The sequence below is a fragment of the Bombina bombina genome, chromosome 3 (assembly GCF_027579735.1).
Source record: "Bombina bombina isolate aBomBom1 chromosome 3, aBomBom1.pri, whole genome shotgun sequence".
NCBI lineage: Eukaryota > Metazoa > Chordata > Amphibia > Anura > Bombinatoridae > Bombina > Bombina bombina.
Window position 1 is genome coordinate 781,909,897 of NC_069501.1, and position 20,005 is coordinate 781,929,901.

Below are 20,005 nucleotides of genomic sequence, written 5' to 3' on the forward strand. Positions count from 1 at the left end.
CTTCAATAGCTTGTCTGTCTATGGAGATTAATTGGCAATGTCTTGGATTTTAAGTTAGCAATGGGTTTGGCTGAAACACCTGAACTCTATAATTACTCAGGGTGTCCACATGCTTTTGGCCATAATGCTTTCTTTCTTTTTTTTTAAGAGCAACATTATTTTACTTTTGTCAGTCTGTGTGTTAGGATTTTGCTCCCCTTTCCTGCCAGTCTCCTATAGAACCAAACAATAGTGCAGATTGTTGTCTCCTTATTCACTGAATGAGATTGCGTGCTAAATGGAAGTAACCTTGATTTCTCCAACATAGGTGTGTCCGGTCCACGGCGTCATCCTTACTTGTGGGATATTCTCTTCCCCAACAGGAAATGGCAAAGAGCCCAGCAAAGCTGGTCACATGATCCCTCCTAGGCTCCGCCTACCCCAGTCATTCTCTTTGCCGTTGTACAGGCAACATCTCCACGGAGATGGCTTAGAGTTTTTTAGTGTTTAACTGTAGTTTTTATTATTCAATCAAGAGTTTGTTATTTTAAAATAGTGCTGGTATGTACTATTTACTCAGAAACAGAAAAGAGATGAAGATTTCTGTTTGTATGAGGAAAATGATTTTAGCACCGTAACTAAAATCCATGGCTGTTCCACACAGGACTGTTGAGAGCAATTAACTTCAGTTGGGGGAACAGTGTGCAGTCTCTTGCTGCTTGAGGTATGACACATTCTAACAAGACGATGTAATGCTGGAAGCTGTCATTTTTCCCTATGGGATCCGGTAAGCCATGTTTATTACGATGGTAAATAAGGGCTTCACAAGGGCTTATTAAGATTGTAGACTTTTCTGGGCTAAATCGATTCAGTTTTAAAACATATTTAGCTTTGAGGAATCATTTTATCTGGGTTTTATTGATATTATAATATCGGCAGGCACTGTATTAGACACCTTATTTCTCTGGGGCTTTCCCAAAGCATAAGCAGAGCCTCATTTTCGCGCCGGTGTGGCGCACTTGTTTTTGAGAGGCATGGCATGCAGTCGCATGTGAGAGGAGCTCTGATACTTAGAAAAGACTTTCTGAAGGCGTCATTTGGTATCGTATTCCCCTTTGGGCTTGGTTGGGTCTCAGCAAAGCAGATACCAGGGACTGTAAAGGGGTTAAAGTGTTAAAACGGCTCCGGTTCCGTTATTTTAAGGGTTAAAGCTTCCAAATTTGGTGTGCAATAATTTTAAGGCTTTAAGACACTGTGGTGAAAATTTGGTGAATTTTGTACAATTCCTTCATGTTTTTTCGCAATTGCAGTAATAAAGTGTGTTCAGTTTAAAATTTAAAGTGACAGTAACGGTTTTATTTTAAAACGTTTTTTGTACTTTATTATCAAGTTTATGCCTGTTTAACATGTCTGAACTACCAGATAGACTGTGTTCTGAATGTGGGGAAGCCAGAATTCCTGTTCATTTAAATAAATGTGATTTATGTGATAATGACAATGATGCCCAAGATGATTCCTCAAGTGAGGGGAGTAAGCATGGTACTGCATCATTCCCTCCTTCGTCTACACGAGTCTTGCCCACTCAGGAGGCACCTAGTACATCTAGCGCGCCAATACTGCTTACTATGCAACAATTAACGGCTGTAATGGATAATTCTGTCAAAAACATTTTAGCCAAAATGAACCCTTGTCAGCGTAAGCGTGGCTGCTCTGTTTTAGTTACTGAAGAGCATGACGACGCTGATATTAATATCTCTGAAGGGCCCCTAACCCAATCTGAGGGGGCCAGGGAGGTTTTGTCTGAGGGAGAAATTACTGATTCAGGGAACATTTCTCAACAGGCTGAACCTGATGTAATTGCATTTAAATTTAAGTTGGAACATCTCCGCATTCTGCTTAAGGAGGTATTATCCACTCTGGATGATTGTGAAAAGTTGGTCATCCCAGAGAAACTATGTAAAATGGACAAGTTCCTAGAGGTGCCGGAGCTCCCAGAAGCTTTTCCTATACCCAAGCGGGTGGCGGACATTGTTAATAAAGAATGGGAAAGGCCCGGTATTCCTTTCGTCCCTCCCCCCATATTTAAAAAATTGTTTCCTATGGTCGACCCCAGAAAGGACTTATGGCAGACAGTCCCCAAGGTCGAGGGAGCGGTTTCTACTTTAAACAAACGCACCACTATACCCATAGAGGATAGTTGCGCTTTCAAAGATCCTATGGATAAAAAATTAGAAGGTTTGCTTAAAAAGATGTTTGTTCAGCAGGGTTACCTTCTACAACCAATTTCATGCATTGTCCCTGTCACTACAGCCGCATGTTTCTGGTTTGATGAACTGATAAAGGCGCTCGATAGTGATTCTCCTCCTTATGAGGAGATTATGGACAGAATCAATGCTCTCAAATTGGCTAATTCTTTCACCCTAGACGCCACTTTGCAATTGGCTAGGTTAGCGGCTAAGAATTCTGGGTTTGCTATTGTGGCGCGCAGAGCGCTTTGGTTGAAATCTTGGTCGGCTGACGCGTCTTCCAAGAACAAGCTACTAAACATTCCTTTCAAGGGGAAAACGCTGTTTGGCCCTGACTTGAAAGAGATTATCTCGGATATCACTGGGGGTAAGGGCCACGCCCTTCCTCAGGATCGGCCTTTCAAGGCGAAAAATAGACCTAATTTTCGTCCCTTTCGTAAAAACGGACCAGCCCAAAGTGCTACGTCCTCTAAGCAAGAGGGTAATACTTCTCAAGCCAAGCCAGCTTGGAGACCAATGCAAGGCTGGAACAAGGGAAAGCAGGCCAAGAAGCCTGCCACTGCTACCAAGACAGCATGAAATATTGGCCCCCGATCCGGGACCGGATCTGGTGGGGGGCAGACTCTCTCTCTTCGCTCAGGCTTGGGCAAGAGATGTTCTGGATCCTTGGGCGCTAGAAATAGTCTCCCAGGGTTATCTTCTGGAATTCAAGGGACTTCCCCCAAGGGGGAGGTTCCACAGGTCTCAGTTGTCTTCAGACCACATAAAAAGACAGGCGTTCTTACATTGTGTAGAAGACCTGTTAAAAATGGGAGTGATTCATCCTGTTCCACTAAGAGAACAAGGGATGGGGTTCTACTCCAATCTGTTCATAGTTCCCAAAAAAGAGGGAACGTTCAGACCAATCTTAGATCTCAAGATCTTAAACAAGTTTCTCAAGGTTCCATCTTTCAAGATGGAAACCATTCGAACTATTCTTCCTTCCATCCAGGAGGGTCAATTCATGACCACGGTGGATTTAAAGGATGCGTATCTACATATTCCTATCCACAAGGAACATCATCGGTTCCTAAGGTTTGCATTCCTGGACAAACATTACCAGTTCGTGGCGCTTCCTTTCGGATTAGCCACTGCTCCAAGGATTTTCACAAAGGTACTAGGCTCCCTTCTAGCGGTGCTAAGACCAAGGGGCATTGCAGTAGTACCTTACCTGGACGACATTCTGATTCAAGCGTCGTCCCTTCCTCAAGCAAAGGCTCACACGGACATTGTCCTGGCCTTTCTCAGATCTCACGGCTGGAAAGTGAACGTGGAAAAGAGTTCTCTATCCCCGTCAACAAGGGTTCCCTTCTTGGGAACAATTATAGACTCTTTAGAAATGAGGATCTTGCTAACAGAGGCCAGAAAAACAAAACTTCTAGACTCTTGTCGGATACTTCATTCCGTTCCTCTTCCTTCCATAGCTCAGTGCATGGAAGTGATCGGGTTGATGGTAGCGGCGATGGACATAGTTCCTTTTGCGCGCATTCATCTAAGACCATTACAACTGTGCATGCTCAGTCAGTGGAATGGGGACTATACAGACTTGTCTCCGAAGATACAAGTAAATCAGAGGACCAGAGACTCACTCCGTTGGTGGCTGTCCCTGGACAATCTGTCTCAAGGGATGACGTTCCGCAGACCAGAGTGGGTCATTGTCACGACCGACGCCAGTCTGATGGGCTGGGGCGCGGTCTGGGGATCCCTGAAAGCTCAGGGTCTTTGGTCTCGGGAAGAATCTCTTCTACCGATAAATATTCTGGAACTGAGAGCGATATTCAATGCTCTCAAGGCCTGGCCTCGGCTAGCGAGGACCAAGTTCATACGGTTTCAATCAGACAACATGACAACTGTTGCGTACATCAACCATCAGGGGGGAACAAGGAGTTCCCTAGCGATGGAAGAAGTGACCAAAATCATTCTATGGGCGGAGTCTCACTCCTGCCACCTGTCTGCTATCCACATCCCAGGAGTGGAAAATTGGGAAGCGGATTTTCTGAGTCGTCAGACATTGCATCCGGGGGAGTGGGAACTCCATCCGGAAATCTTTGCCCAAGTCACTCACCTGTGGGGCATTCCAGACATGGATCTGATGGCCTCTCGTCAGAACTTCAAAGTTCCTTGCTACGGGGCCAGATCCAGGGATCCCAAGGCGGCTCTAGTGGATGCACTAGTAGCACCTTGGACCTTCAAACTAGCTTATGTGTTCCCGCCATTTCCTCTCATCCCCAGGCTGGTAGCCAGGATCAATCAGGAGAGGGCGTCGGTGATCTTGATAGCTCCTGCGTGGCCACGCAGGACTTGGTATGCAGATCTGGTGAATATGTCATCGGCTCCACCTTGGAAGCTACCTTTGAGACGAGACCTTCTTGTTCAGGGTCCGTTCGAACATCCGAATCTGGTTTCACTCCAGCTGACTGCTTGGAGATTGAACGCTTGATTTTATCGAAGCGAGGATTCTCAGATTCTGTTATCGATACTCTTGTTCAGGCCAGAAAGCCTGTGACTAGAAAGATTTACCACAAAATTTGGAAAAAATATATCTGTTGGTGTGAATCTAAAGGATTCCCTTGGGACAAGGTTAAGATTCCTAGGATTCTATCCTTCCTTCAAGAAGGATTGGAAAAAGGATTATCTGCTAGTTCCCTGAAGGGACAGATTTCTGCCTTGTCGGTATTACTTCACAAAAAGCTGGCAGCTGTGCCAGATGTTCAAGCCTTTGTTCAGGCTCTGGTTAGAATCAAGCCTGTTTACAAACCTTTGACTCCTCCTTGGAGTCTCAATTTAGTTCTTTCAGTTCTTCAGGGGGTTCCGTTTGAACCCTTACATTCCGTTGATATTAAGTTATTATCTTGGAAAGTTTTGTTTTTAGTTGCGATTTCTTCTGCTAGAAGAGTCTCAGAATTATCTGCTCTGCAGTGTTCTCCTCCTTATCTGGTGTTCCATGCAGATAAGGTGGTTTTACGTACTAAACCTGGTTTTCTTCCAAAAGTTGTTTCTAACAAAAACATTAACCAGGAGATTATCGTACCTTCTCTGTGTCCAAAACCAGTTTCAAAGAAGGAACGTTTGTTGCACAATTTGGATGTTGTTCGCGCTCTAAAATTCTATTTAGATGCTACAAAGGATTTTAGACAAACATCTTCCTTGTTTGTTGTTTATTCAGGTAAAAGGAGAGGTCAAAAAGCAACTTCTACCTCTCTCTCTTTTTGGATTAAAAGCATCATCAGATTGGCTTACGAGACTGCCGGACGGCAGCCTCCCGAAAGAATCACAGCTCATTCCACTAGGGCTGTGGCTTCCACATGGGCCTTCAAGAACGAGGCTTCTGTTGATCAGATATGTAGGGCAGCGACTTGGTCTTCACTGCACACTTTTACCAAATTTTACAAGTTTGATACTTTTGCTTCTTCTGAGGCTATTTTTGGGAGAAAGGTTTTGCAAGCCGTGGTGCCTTCCATTTAGGTGACCTGATTTGCTCCCTCCCTTCATCCGTGTCCTAAAGCTTTGGTATTGGTTCCCACAAGTAAGGATGACGCCGTGGACCGGACACACCTATGTTGGAGAAAACAGAATTTATGTTTACCTGATAAATTTCTTTCTCCAACGGTGTGTCCGGTCCACGGCCCGCCCTGGTTTTTTAATCAGGTCTGATAATTTATTTTCTTTAACTACAGTCACCACGGTACCATATGGTTTCTCCTATGCAAATATTCCTCCTTAACGTCGGTCGAATGACTGGGGTAGGCGGAGCCTAGGAGGGATCATGTGACCAGCTTTGCTGGGCTCTTTGCCATTTCCTGTTGGGGAAGAGAATATCCCACAAGTAAGGATGACGCCGTGGACCGGACACACCGTTGGAGAAAGAAATTTATCAGGTAAACATAAATTCTGTTTTTCTCTGATGGTGTCACCATTTTCTTAGCTAACCTAAAATCTTCAGTAATGATTATCAGAAATCTGTTGGTGCATTATCTTACTATAAATGAAATTTCCATAAAACAGAAGCCTACATGGGGGACGTTTCTGAATAAATTATGCTTTATAAAGTACATTTTCTTTTCATTGCACCACCCAGTCCCTTTAGTGTAAGTTCATATTTCTCATGAACTAAATACCATAATCTCTTCTAATTCTGCCCCCCCCCCAGCTAGATAGCAGCAGTTCCTTGGCTAGGTAGAGCTCTACCTTTTAGGTACAGAGGAATTGACTTGCCCAGTGTTGTTAAATAATATGGAGATGCTATGCTTACACGATTCACTTTGGGGAGTTTACTGCAACCTCCTAAATTGAAAGAGTTCTGACCTAGGTATTTAAAGCATTTGATTTGAGTACTAACTTACTATTTTGCTAAGCTATTACAGTAATAAAAGGGTGCTTTACAAAAAGGTATACATCAATTTTCTTATAACTGCATGTAATAGACACTACTATAAAGAAGAATATGCACAGACTCTGATATAAAAAAATATCCAGTATAAAACCTTTTAAAAACTTACTTAGAAGCTCCCAATTTAGTACTGTTGATGAGATTATGCTTGGAAACCCACTGAAAGGGGCTGAGAGCAGACAAAAAAGACAGTTTATAAAAAATGCAAACTCACTGGCTCAGAAGAGGATAAGAAAAAATGGAGAACCCATCAAAAGTTGGGAAAGCAGTTCATCAGAAAGGCTTAAGCTGATGCAGAAGAGAAAATAGCACAATCTGTAAAAAACTGTGACAAAACCTTCTTTAGATATATCATTGAAAAGAGAAAAACTTACAGAGGGGATAGTAAGACTCAAGAATGATGATAGAGTAGTGGAAGAAGATAAAAAAAAGCAAACTGTTTAAAGTGAATGTAAATTTTGATGCTAAAGTGCCTGGTTTTTAAAAATTCGATTAAAAACAGGGCACTTTAATTCATCAAAATTTACATTTCACTCCTGTTGTGAAAAAATACTTACCTTTTAAACTTGACAGCAGCTCCAGCTTCCTCCGTTCGTCGCAAGCCATTTCTGATGTCAAAAATGATGGATAGGTCATCCTCCAATCACAGCTTCCCCCCCGGGGGAATCAGTGTCTGATTCAACGCAGTGGTTGGAGGAAGCCGGATTCATCATTTTAGACCCAGGAAGAGACTTTGCAACGGGTGGAGGAAGCTGGAGCTGCTGTCAAGAGTAAAAGGTAAGTTTTTTTTCACAACACTAGTGAAATGTAAATTTGATGAATTAAAGTGCGCCTGTTTTTAATCAAATTTTTAAAAAACGGGCACTTTAGCATCAAAATTTACATTCACTTTAAATGATTACTTTTGTTCAGTCTTTACAACAGATGGTAAAGATATTGAGATTCTATTAAGAGATGTTACTGTAAATGATATTGTGAGTAGTACTTTTCTTTTTACAGACGAAGAGGTTTCAAGGGCTTTTTCAAAAAAATAAAAGTAAATAAGTCTGTGGGTCCAGATAATATTCATCCAAGGGTTCTAAGAGAACTTTGATCCGTGATAGCTACTCCATTAGCTGATTTGTTTAATCAGTCACTTCTAACAGGAGTTGTTCCAAAAGACTGGAAATGCCAATGTAGTCCCTCTTCATAAAAAGGATAGTAGGGAAGATTCTGCTAACTATAGGCCAGTCAGTTTGACCTCAATTGCAGCAAAATTAATGGAAACTCTTTTAAAGGAAAGACTTGTCTTTCCTTCAGACAAACAACTTAGAAGACAAAGGACAGCATGGTTTCACCGCTGGAAGATCATGTCAGACCAATCTAATTGATTTCTTTGACCATGTAACTAAATTAATAGACCAGGGAGGAGCTGTAGATGTTGCATATCTAGACTTTAGCAAAGCATTTTACACTGTCCCACACAACAAACTTATTCACAAAATGTATTGCCTTGGAGTAGATGCTAAGATTATTAAGTTAATAGAATGCTGGCTTAAAGATAGACGACAGAGGGCTTCAATTAATAGAGTACATTCAAATGAGGCGTCAGTTACTAGTGGTGTTCCCCAAGGCTCAGTTCTTGGACCTGTTTTGTTTAACATGTTCATAAGTGATATTGGAAGTGGGCTTAAAGGGAAGGTTTGCTTGTTTGCAGATGATACAAAAATTTGTAACAGAGTTGATGTTCCAGGAGGGGTTGATCAAATGAACAGTGATGTTAAAAAAAAAAACTTGAGGACTGGTCAAATAAATTGAATCTGAAATGTAATATTACCAAGAGCAAAATTATGCATAAAAGATCCAAAAACCCAAAGGCCAATTAAAGTCTCAATGGTAAATTACTGACTGTAACTAAAGAAGAAAGGGACTTGGGAATTATTATTTCAGATGATTTAAAATTTGGTACACAATGCAGTAGTGGCATGTCGAATACTTGGATGCATTGGGAGAGGTATTAGTAGCAGAAATAGCAAGGTTCTTATGCCACTTTACAGATCATTAGTAAGGCCAAATCTGGAATACTGTGTACAGTTCTGGAGACCATATCTTCAGAAAGATAACAATAAACTAGGAGCTGTCCAAAAGAGGGCTACTAAAATGGTACATGGTCTAAAGTATAAAACGTACAAAGAAAGACTCTATGATCTAAATATGTATAGTTTAGAGGATAGAAGGGAAAGAGGTGACATGATAGAAACCTTCAAATATATGAAGGGACTAAATAAAGTAGAAGCTGAAAGCATTTTCCACAACAAAATAAATGCCAAAACAAGGGTAGCAGATTCAGGAGAAATTTGAGGAAGCATTTTTTTTTTACAGAAAGGGTGGTGGATTCATGGAATAAACTTCCATTTGAGGTGGTAAACGCAAAGACTGTAAAGGAATTCAAAAATGCCTCGGACGTGCATGAGGCTATCCTACGAAAAAATTAACGAAATATGGGTAGACTTGATGGGCCTTTTTGGATCGTATCTACCATCAAATTCTGTTTCTATAGGAAAAGACCCATTGTACAAACAGAAGCAATCTGAAGTCTGTATACATCAGTATACATATAAAACATAAGGGCTTTGTTAGGAGTCTGAAAATCAGCACAAATGTATTTAAAAATAAGCAAAATACACCCCCAGATGGGCTATATACGTAAATAGATGATCTACAAAACATTTATGCAAAGAGAAATCTAGGTCCTTTTAAATCATTTTCTTTGATTAGTCTTTTAATGCCCTTTAAATGGCTTTCTTTTACTTTGTATGTTCATGTATAGTTTTTTTTCAGATCTATTGCATACCTGAAGTTTGATGCTGGTGTATTTATCAGCTTAGCATAATGTGATTTAAATAAAAGTTACAGCAGAAAGGTTTAGCTACTGCATGATGAGGAGAAAAAAAGCTAAAAAAAAATATTTTAAGAATAATGCATCTAATATCTTATGCTAATTGTCAATTGTGTGTGTGTAGAGAGTACCATTATAAGCTGATAACATTTTACAAACTCGTTACATTAAATTTTCATTGAGTATATTAGCTCAAATCATCCTGCACCAGGCTTCCACATGTTTACTTTATAATCGCTTGCTCAAGTGCAAGAAAGAAAAAAAAAACATAGAATATGATAGAATAATTTATTTCAAGAGTCTGCCCTTTTAGCCAAGTGCCTCTTGGGTTTTTAAATGGCTTGATTGTCTCTTTGTTGAGCAGATAATAAACAATAAAGCAGCTTATATTTCTCAGACTATTTAATATGTACCTGTGTTGATTATGTTGAGAATGGAGACCACTTTTCTTTTGAATATACACACCAGCAGTCTGGAAAATGGTTTAACCGTGCCTTTGGTGAAGATCAGAAAGTCTGCTTTATTGAATGACCTATAAATGAAAAGAACATTTTAATATGCATGTGCTAATTTGTCAGAGACTTTTCAGACTGCAATTGCAATTTTTAGCAATTTAAAAGTACTGTAACACAACCAGTTTTACAGCTATGTTAATGTTATGAGGTTAAAGGTTATATGTGCTTTAGTAAGGTGGGCATTTGGGGTTGCACTGCTTACTAGACATAAACAAGCATGCAATTTCTGTCACCTGCTTAAAAGAATGCATACAAAATAACATAAAAAAGCAATAAAGAGTGTATACCTTTTTAATAGCTTTTAAAACGCAAATGATCACTTTTTTTAGACATCTTAGTGCACTGAAAGCTTGTAGCTTGTAAAGTATAAAATAGCAGCTGGTTAAATGTGAACAAAATGTAAGAAAAAATGTTTCAAACACCTTTATGAAAGCAAACACACAACCAAAGTAAAACATGACTGATTCAATATTGATGATTAGTGCCGACTGCCACTATATTTACTAATTCAGTAATATCAGTCTATGACTGCAATCTTCAATTTCATATAATTGTATGTATTTTTAGAATTAACTTCTTTTTTTTTTACTTAAACATTCAACTACTTGCTTACATAAACATTCTGATGATCGTAATTAAGTTGTATACAAGTTTCACAATTTAAATGTGTGATTAAAACTGTGTTTTTTAAGTTGAAACCAGAAAATGATCATGTTTACAAACTGAGCGTGAACAGAAAGCATTGCGGGGGGCTTATAAACAGCAGCGACATGCCACAAGAAACAACACAAAAATGTCGTCTGTTAAGACCAAAACCTCCAAATATAACACAAAAGTTGCGTTGATTTTAGTACTGTTGAGTTGTCTCAATGCAGAATATTTTGGTGTGAAGCCACTGAAGAATCACATGATATCTTGGTTTTCTAATGAATTAGAATGGTCTTAAATTTGAAAACTCCTCAAAACTCATGTAAGACACTTTATACAGCTTGTCTTATGAACTGGAATAAGATCCTTCAGTTAGTTATTTTATGGAGCACCTGTGCATTGCTATCACACTGTAACTGTAATGCAGTATTTTTCAGTGGTTCATTTTAAAGATTTCGGAGTTACTATTACAATTATCTATAGTTTTTTATATTCTGTATAAAAATATATATATAAATATGTATAGGTTCCTTTTTTTATCCCGAAGAACAAAATTATATCTTGAATTATAGCTGAAGTCAAGTGCTATATCCAGCAACTAAATGAATACTATACATTTATTTAATAGAACTGAAAATTGTTATAAACACTTGTAGGAAATATTTATATATAAAAAGAAGAAAAACAGAAAATGCAAATTGACACAGCTGGCAAGAAGAGAAATTCTTGAAGGCTCATATAATTTAGAATGGTTTGTGATATAATCCCTTAAATCACTAAGGAGCTTTGATTCACTGTTGTCTGAAAATAGTTTCGGGGAAATTTTGTAGAGCATAGAAATGTAATGTCTTGCATTCTTAAAATGAACATCCATTTACTAAAAGTGTCAGTCTGACAGAGAATGATAATGAGAGACCTTTATTGTAAAACTCCTAACAATAGCAGGTGATTACTGCAACGCCTCCTAATGAGCACTGTTTGCTTTTAGTACGTCCTCTTTATACAGATGATGGAACGTTTAGTGAATCTACCGTGCTGCAACATTGAGGAGGAATATGTGCTTACGTTTTGCAAAAAGCTTGAAGTCCAGTCCAATAAACAGGTGGTCAATCCTCTGCAGTATGATGAGAGCGGTGTAGCATACAGCACGGGAGAAGGTAATCCAATCAGTGTGCACCCCAGCACAAGCAATGTGTTAAAAAGGAAGCTACCAGGGGCTAAAGCCCAGAGTGTAATCAGGGCATTAATGTGTACAGTCCAATAATGGCTGAGAAATGTGGATGTGAATTGTGGGAGCGTGTGTGTCTAACAGTGTGGGGCTATGTGCTATATAATTGCTACCTGTATGCAGAATCATGTGCAGCTGATGTCATTATGTGCTATTATAGACCACATAGTTCACATTAAACTTATGATTTTTCTCTGCAGTGTTTAAAAGAGGATATTTTAATATACATTACAAACTTAAAGGGACATAATACTCATATGCTAAATCACTTGAAACTGATGCAGTATAACTGTAAAAAGCTGACAGGAAAATATCACCTGAGCATCTCTATGTAAAAAAGGAAGATATTTTACCTCACAATCTCCTCAGCTTAGCAGAGTAAGTTCTGTGTAAAAACTTATACTCAGCTGTTGCTCGGCTGCAGGTAAAAATTTTTTTACAAAAAGTGAAGAAATGAACAGCAGCCAATCAGCATCAGCAGTGCTGAGGTCATGAACTCTTTTACTGTGATCTCATGAGATTTTACTTAACTCTCATGAGATTTCATAGTAAACTTCATTAAACTGAATAGGGAAATAAGATGAGTGTGCACGTAAGCTCACTCCCTTAGCTGTCCCGGGACAGACATACTGATTTGCTGCTTAGAAGTCTTTTACAATGGGATGTGGCTACTGAGGAATTTTTGAGGTAAAATATCTTTCTTTTTTTACATAGAGATGTTCAGGTGATATTTCCTAGTCAGCTTTTTACAGCTATGCTCCATCACTTTCAAGTGTTTCAACATTTGGGTATCATGGCCCTTTAAGCTTGTGCCAATAAATGGCCCTTTAAGGGGTCTCAAAAGTCATTTTTGCTTTGGTGCATCTTAAAAAAAAAAAAATGACTTTTTAAAATCCATTACAATATTTTTTTCTCTTTTGAACAGATCTTCCTCTACTGAGAAAAACATGTATTTGCTTTTGTGCATGTGAAATGTAGAAGAGCTGCTAATTCGCCAGTGAGCAGTCAGGGCTTAAAGGCACATGAAACCCACATTTTTTCTTTTATGATTCAGACAGAGCATTTTAATTTCATTATCAAATTTCATTTGTTCTTTTGGTATTCTTTGTTGAAAAGCAGGTTGGCTCGGGAGAATTCAGGTATCTGGAGCAGTGCTTTTACCTGTGTTATACATTGTGCAAACCCTTCTGCCATCTAGTGCTCAAGTGTATACTATTACTAAAGCATACAGTACTTCAGACACATGCAGGCTACCTACTTAAAGAGATATGCAACCCAAAAATGTTATTTTTGGATTCAGACAGAGCACACTACTTTAAAAAAAGTTTCTATTTTATACTTCTACTATCAAAATTGCTTAATTCCCATGATATTCTGTGTTGAAGCGATACCTAGGTAGGCATCTGGAGCACTGCCCTATAGTGCTCCAGAAATGGGCCGGTACCAAGAGAACAATGAAAAATTGCTAATAGAAGTAAATTAGAAAGTTGTTTAAAATCACATCCTCTATCTGACTCATGAAAGAAAAATGTGTATGCTATTCAACAAAGAATACCATGAGAACAAAGTAAATTTGATAATAGACGTAAATGAGGAATCAAGAAAATGTTTGTGTTAAGGCTCTTGATGCTCTTTGTTACCTTCCAAATAAAAAGAAACCACTGTAATCTAACCTTTTTCTCATGCAACAACTGAGACTGGGGGTGGGGGGGGGGTATAGGTATAACCCGCTTTTTAGCAAATAAAATCCATAAAAATGAAGTAGCACAATATATATTTTTGGTATATTTAGTTTGGATTATTATTATTATCGGTTATTTGTAGAGCGCCAACAGATTCCGCAGCGCTAATTGGATTGCATTGCAATGGTCATAGTACAAATTTTTTTTAAAAAAAAGTTCATATCGAGTGGCTTGGTCACATTATTAGTGAGTGGTTTGTGCCAGTGAGACAACTGTTAAAAAATAAAACAGGCTACCTAGTCTGCTTAGTACTGTGGGTGTTTTTACACTATATGTGGCCAAGGTGGTATTGAGATATTGTTGAGGTTCCTTAGATAATAAGATCTAGTCTGTACTAGCTGTTGTATATTGTTGTCAGTGTGTGTGCGTGCCTGTAGCCAGGGCTTTACATCTCAGCTAGTAGCTGGAAATAAAGCTGCTTTAGAATAGACTAGTAACTTCATTTCCTGCCTTTCATGGCACATCATATTCACACTTTCTTTTCCCTGTTAGGTAAAAGGAAAACAGCTCAAGCTACAGTTGTTTTGCGAGACAACGGAAGTGGAAACATATTGGTAAATGGAGTGGATTACCTGGAATATTTCTCAGTACTGCAAGACAGGTAAAGCAGCCCATGAAATGTATCTATTATATAGCGCACTGTACAAACTGTACACGTTAAAGCGATAGTCTTTTTTTGCCGCGTGACACCTTTTTGGGGCTTTCAAATTGCTAATGTATCACTTTCAGCAGTAGCACAAGCTGGGAATATCTAGCTGTGTGTGTTCCTGCAGCACCACCTACTGGACGTTCTTAGTAGGAACACTACACTTGTAGCTGTAGATAATGTTCTAGCAGTTTTTAAACAATACAGTAATAGAATGTGTAATAGTGCCATAACCTCCAGTATAAGCAATTGTTGCTCTGCTTGAAAACACTGTATGGTATAATATGACCTTCAGGCTTGTCTATTTTATGTGTCTTTCCATTGCTCTCAATTGAATATGATCTGCTTCTTGATTTTTTTTCATTACTTTCTAATTGTAGTATTGGTTTTCAAGCAGCAATGTGTACTGATGGAGATGTAGAAAAAGAGGCATTTGAAGGGTTTTGTGTATGATGGTGTCTGGGTGTGTGCAGTAACGAGAGTACTGCAGGGCATTGCATTGGCAGGAAAATATTGGCACTAATGCTTGACTAAATAAGGGTGCATCAAGCAAAAGCATACTCCTTTGAAAAGAATGTATACTATATATGCAACATAAAAAAAATTGTTTTGATTAATAGTACATACAAAATGTGGTTTGCTGCGTATAGAGTGAAAAAAATCTTCCTAAGATGTGACACAGTAGTTAAATCTCTTCAAAAACTTTACAAAAACTACCAGACTATAAAGGTCATTGATGGATCCATACATGGTAAGGGGGAGTTTTGGACTTTAAAGAAAGGAAATGCAATCAAAATAATTAAAGGCGCTTTTCTGTCATGAACATTTGCAGGCAAGATCAGTGTACACTTATATATATGAAAATGTTCACAGGGTGTTTACCGTCCCTTTTAATTAGGCACATTGAACTATACATTTACAAGAGATAGGCCTACTTAGGATGACCATTTTAGAAGACAAAATATTAAGGGATATATGCTGTGCTCACTGTTTAATAAATGAGCAAATTCCATAATAAGTAGTTTTAGCAATGCCATTTTTTATTCTAACTTTTTAGTGCAGTATATTACTAAAGTGTAAGAGCACAAATCAAGTTGCTTTATCTTTTTAGGGAGCAATTGATGTTTCCATTCCAGTTCCTCGACCGGCTTGGTCAACATGACATGGAGTGCACTGTGACTGGAGGAGGAAGGTCCTCGCAGGCCGGAGCTATCCGTCTGGCTTCCTCTAGAGCTTTGCTTAGCTTTGCCTCTGAGAAAGATGTGGAATCCATGAGACAAGGTGAGTGGTTATAAAGAGCACAGTCCCCATAATTATTTATTAATAAATTAATATATAACCAGCAAAAAGAGTGACGCCAAAGCATGATAAAATAAACACAAAGGGTAGGAGACACTGTCTAATATAATATAGAAGCCACAGTGTTTGCCCAGTTTCTTTCTCTCACACATATAGTACATAACCATGTCACATAGATTTCCCTCTCCACTCTGCTGCCGTATGTAGCACAAGTATAATTCTCAGCCAATACATTGTGAGATCTGCATGGGAGAGGAGAGGGCTACCATTCCCAATGTGTCTTCTTCTTCAGGTGTAAGGTTTAAATTTATAAACTGAGTTGTTCACCAGATGTGCAATCTATTTTTTTAGTAGAAAAGATAAGCATGACGTGTGTGGTTTATCCTGATTCAGCTTCACTCTTTGAAACTTTTGTTGCTAGATCTTTAACATTAACATGCATTTAATATGAGTGTTATCCAGCATTAACACATTCTAAATAGCTCCACTTGTCCCTGACACCCGCTAATTAGTAATACACACAGTGCAATGCATAAGATAGAACGTGTATTTGTATACAATCATGATAAACTAGTCTGGTTGTCCGCTACTTCACAAGTCACACTATCGGATTGTGTGAAAAATGTTTTGGAGTCTCTTATTTCATATTGAAGACTACAGTTATAAATGACAAGTCCTGGTCTTGCACAATTTGTTATGCAAGGTCAAAGGGAGGCGCTGTACAAGCATTGATTGTGCATTGTTAAATGCAGGCGGCATTTGCTGCCTTTCTAGCACCAAACTCAGGCTGACAGGTTCCCTGGCTTAGAACATTTTCCGCTGCTTTTTGAAAAATGGGAGCTATGAATAATGCTCACACTGCGAAAGGGAAGTTAAGCATCAAATTGTGTAAATATTCTCAAATGTTATTATCAAACCTAAGACATCAGTAAACTCATTATTTATCATGCAGTTCCTCAATTGTATGTGCAAGCTTGGGGCTTATCTAATATTTATGTTGGTTCTGTCCATTTGGTTATTATTCCTTGTGTATAACAATAAATAGTTCCATTCCAATCTGGTGGAAGAGCCCCCATTGGAATATGTAAAACCCCTCAGATAAGTAAAAAATAGAACAGCAAGATCTAGTTGAAAACAAGAAGACAAAAAATAAAAGAACCAAAGGGTCTTCAAGGAGATGTCCTCAAGGATTTACACAGACATTAGCAAAAGATACCTAACCAAAGGCATCATCAGCGCTATGCAGGGGGTACAATAGACAAAATAGCAAGGTCAGACTGGGACAGAAGGATTACTGGGCCCACCTGCCTAGAGAGTTTACAATCTAAGAGCTTGGCAGCTAATTAATTCTCTATTGATAATAACCAATATGTTTAAAACAAAATATTTTAACAACTATTATAAAATTAACACATAATCACTTTATTGCTATTCATAAAGTATAAGATTATTATGATCTTATTGAACATATGTACATGTTTAAAAGTGTACTGCAAGTAATGTTTTTTTACTTCGTATTAAACCAAAATATATATATTTATAAAATAGGTCGACCACAATCCTTTAGAGAAGCTTAACAAATTATTTTACTACTAAAACTTTAATGGTAAATTTTGTATTTCTCTAAAGGATTGTGATCAACCATATTATATTTATTACCATGTGTAAGTATGCACAATTTCCTCTACACTGAAAAGGCTGTGCAAACAGCCAAGATTGACACCGGCAATCTCATGCTTATAACACATTTAAAGTGTGATAAGTCTGTTTTCACACAGTTTTCCAATAGGCTTTGAATTTAACCAACAGCAATATTATCTCTTAAAAATAATAGTCACAGTCAAACTAAAAAATACTTTTCTCCAACATAGGTGTGTCCGGTCCACGGCGTCATCCTTACTTGTGGGATATTCTCTTCCCCAACAGGAAATGGCAAAGAGCCCAGCAAAGCTGGTCACATGATCCCTCCTAGGCTCCGCCTACCCCAGTCATTCTCTTTGCCGTTGTACAGGCAACATCTCCACGGAGATGGCTTAGAGTTTTTTAGTGTTTAACTGTAGTTTTTATTATTCAATCAAGAGTTTGTTATTTTAAAATAGTGCTGGTATGTACTATTTACTCAGAAACAGAAAAGAGATGAAGATTTCTGTTTGTATGAGGAAAATGATTTTAGCAACCGTTACTAAAATCCATGGCTGTTCCACACAGGACTGTTGAGAGGAATTAACTTCAGTTGGGGGAACAGTGAGCAGTCTCTTGCTGCTTGAGGTATGACACATTCTAACAAGACGATGTAATGCTGGAAACTGTCATTTTCCCTATGGGATCCGGTAAGCCATGTTTATTAAGATTGTAAATAAGGGCTTCACAAGGGCTTATTAAGACTGTAGACTTTTTCTGGGCTAAATCGATTCATTATTAACACATATTTAGCCTTGAGGAATCATTTAATCTGGGTATTTTGATAAGTTTATATCGGCAGGCACTTTTTTAGACACCTTTCTCTTTAGGGGCTTTCACAAATCATAGGCAGAGCCTCATTTTCGCGCCGGTGTTGCGCACTTGTTTTTGAGAGGCATGACATGCAGTCGCATGTGTGAGGAGCTCTGATACATAGAAAAGACTTTCTGAAGGCGTCATTTGGTATCGTATTCCCCTTTGGGCTTGGTTGGGTCTCAGCAAAGCAGACACCAGGGACTGTAAAGGGGTTAAAGTTAAAAACGGCTCCGGTTCCGTTATTTTAAGGGTTAAAGCTTCCAAATTTGGGGTGCAATACTTTTAAGGCTTTAGGACACTGTGGTGAAATTTTGGTGAATTTTGAGCAATTCCTTCATATTTTTTCGCAATTGCAGTAATAAAGTGTGTTCAGTTTAAAATTTAAAGTGACAGTAACGGTTTTATTTTAAAACGTTTTTTGTACTTTGTTATCAAGTTTATGCCTGTTTAACATGTCTGAACTACCAGATAGACTGTGTTCTGAATGTGGGGAAGCCAGAGTTCCTTCTCATTTAAATAAATGTGATTTATGTGACAATGACAATGATGCCCAAGATGATTCCTCAAGTGAGGGGAGTAAGCATGGTACTGCATCATTCCCTCCTTCGTCTACACGAGTCTTGCCCACTCAGGAGGCCCCTAGTACATCTAGCGCGCCAATACTCCTTACTATGCAACAATTAACGGCTGTAATGGATAATTCTGTCAAAAACATTTTAGCCAAAATGCACACTTATCAGCGTAAGCGCGACTGCTCTGTTTTAGATACTGAAGAGCATGACGACGCTGATAATAATGGTTCTGAAGGGCCCCTAAACCAGTCTGATGGGGCCAGGGAGGTTTTGTCTGAGGGAGAAATTACTGATTCAGGGAACATTTCTCAACAAGCTGAACCTGATGTGATTACGTTTAAATTTAAGTTGGAACATCTCCGCATTCTGCTTAAGGAGGTATTATCCACTCTGGATGATTGTGACAAGTTGGTCATCCCAGAGAAACTATGTAAAATGGACAAGTTCCTAGAGGTCCCGGGGCTCCCAGAAGCTTTTCCTATACCCAAGCGGGTGGCGGACATTGTAAATAAAGAATGGGAAAGGCCCGGTATTCCTTTCGTCCCTCCCCCCATATTTAAAAAATTGTTTCCTATGGTCGACCCCAGAAAGGACTTATGGCAGACAGTCCCCAAGGTCGAGGGAGCGGTTTCCACTTTAAACAAACGCACCACTATACCCATAGAAGATAGTTGTGCTTTCAAAGATCCTATGGATAAAAAATTAGAAGGTTTACTTAAAAAGATGTTTGTTCAGCAGGGTTACCTTCTACAACCAATTTCATGCATTGTCCCTGTCACTACAGCCGCGTGTTTCTGGTTCGATGAGCTGGTAAAGGCGGTCGATAGTGATTCTCCTCCTTATGAGGAGATTATGGACAGAATCAATGCTCTCAAATTGGCTAATTCTTTCACCCTAGACGCCACTTTGCAATTGGCTAGGTTAGCGGCTAAGAATTCTGGGTTTGCTATTGTGGCGCGCAGAGCGCTTTGGTTGAAATCTTGGTCAGCTGATGCGTCTTCCAATAACAAGCTACTTAACATTCCTTTCAAGGGGAAAACGCTGTTTGGCCCTGACTTGAAAGAGATTATCTCTGATATCACTGGGGGTAAGGGCCATGCCCTTCCTCAGGATCGGCCTTTCAAGGCCAAAAATAAACCTAATTTTCGTCCCTTTCGTAGAAACGGACCAGCCCAAAGTGCTACGTCCTCTAAGCAAGAGGGTAATACTTCTCAAGCCAAGCCAGCTTGGAGACCAATGCAAGGCTGGAACAAGGGAAAGCAGGCCAAGAAACCTGCCACTGCTACCAAGACAGCATGAAATGTTGGCCCCCGATCCGGGACCGGAT

At 39.1% G+C, this 20,005-nt stretch overlaps 1 protein-coding gene across 1 annotated transcript in view; it reads left to right on the forward strand.

Annotated features, from left to right (window-relative positions):
- The window catches only part of MRPS9 (mitochondrial ribosomal protein S9), a 601,112-nt gene that overhangs the window by 575,124 nt on the left and 5,983 nt on the right, over positions 1 to 20,005 (forward strand). The window contains exons 8-10 of the mRNA XM_053707665.1: positions 11,684 to 11,852; positions 14,158 to 14,266; positions 15,423 to 15,592. Coding sequence (XP_053563640.1) covers positions 11,684 to 11,852; positions 14,158 to 14,266; positions 15,423 to 15,592 — 448 coding nt within the window. The remainder of the gene's footprint in view (positions 1 to 11,683; positions 11,853 to 14,157; positions 14,267 to 15,422; positions 15,593 to 20,005) is intronic.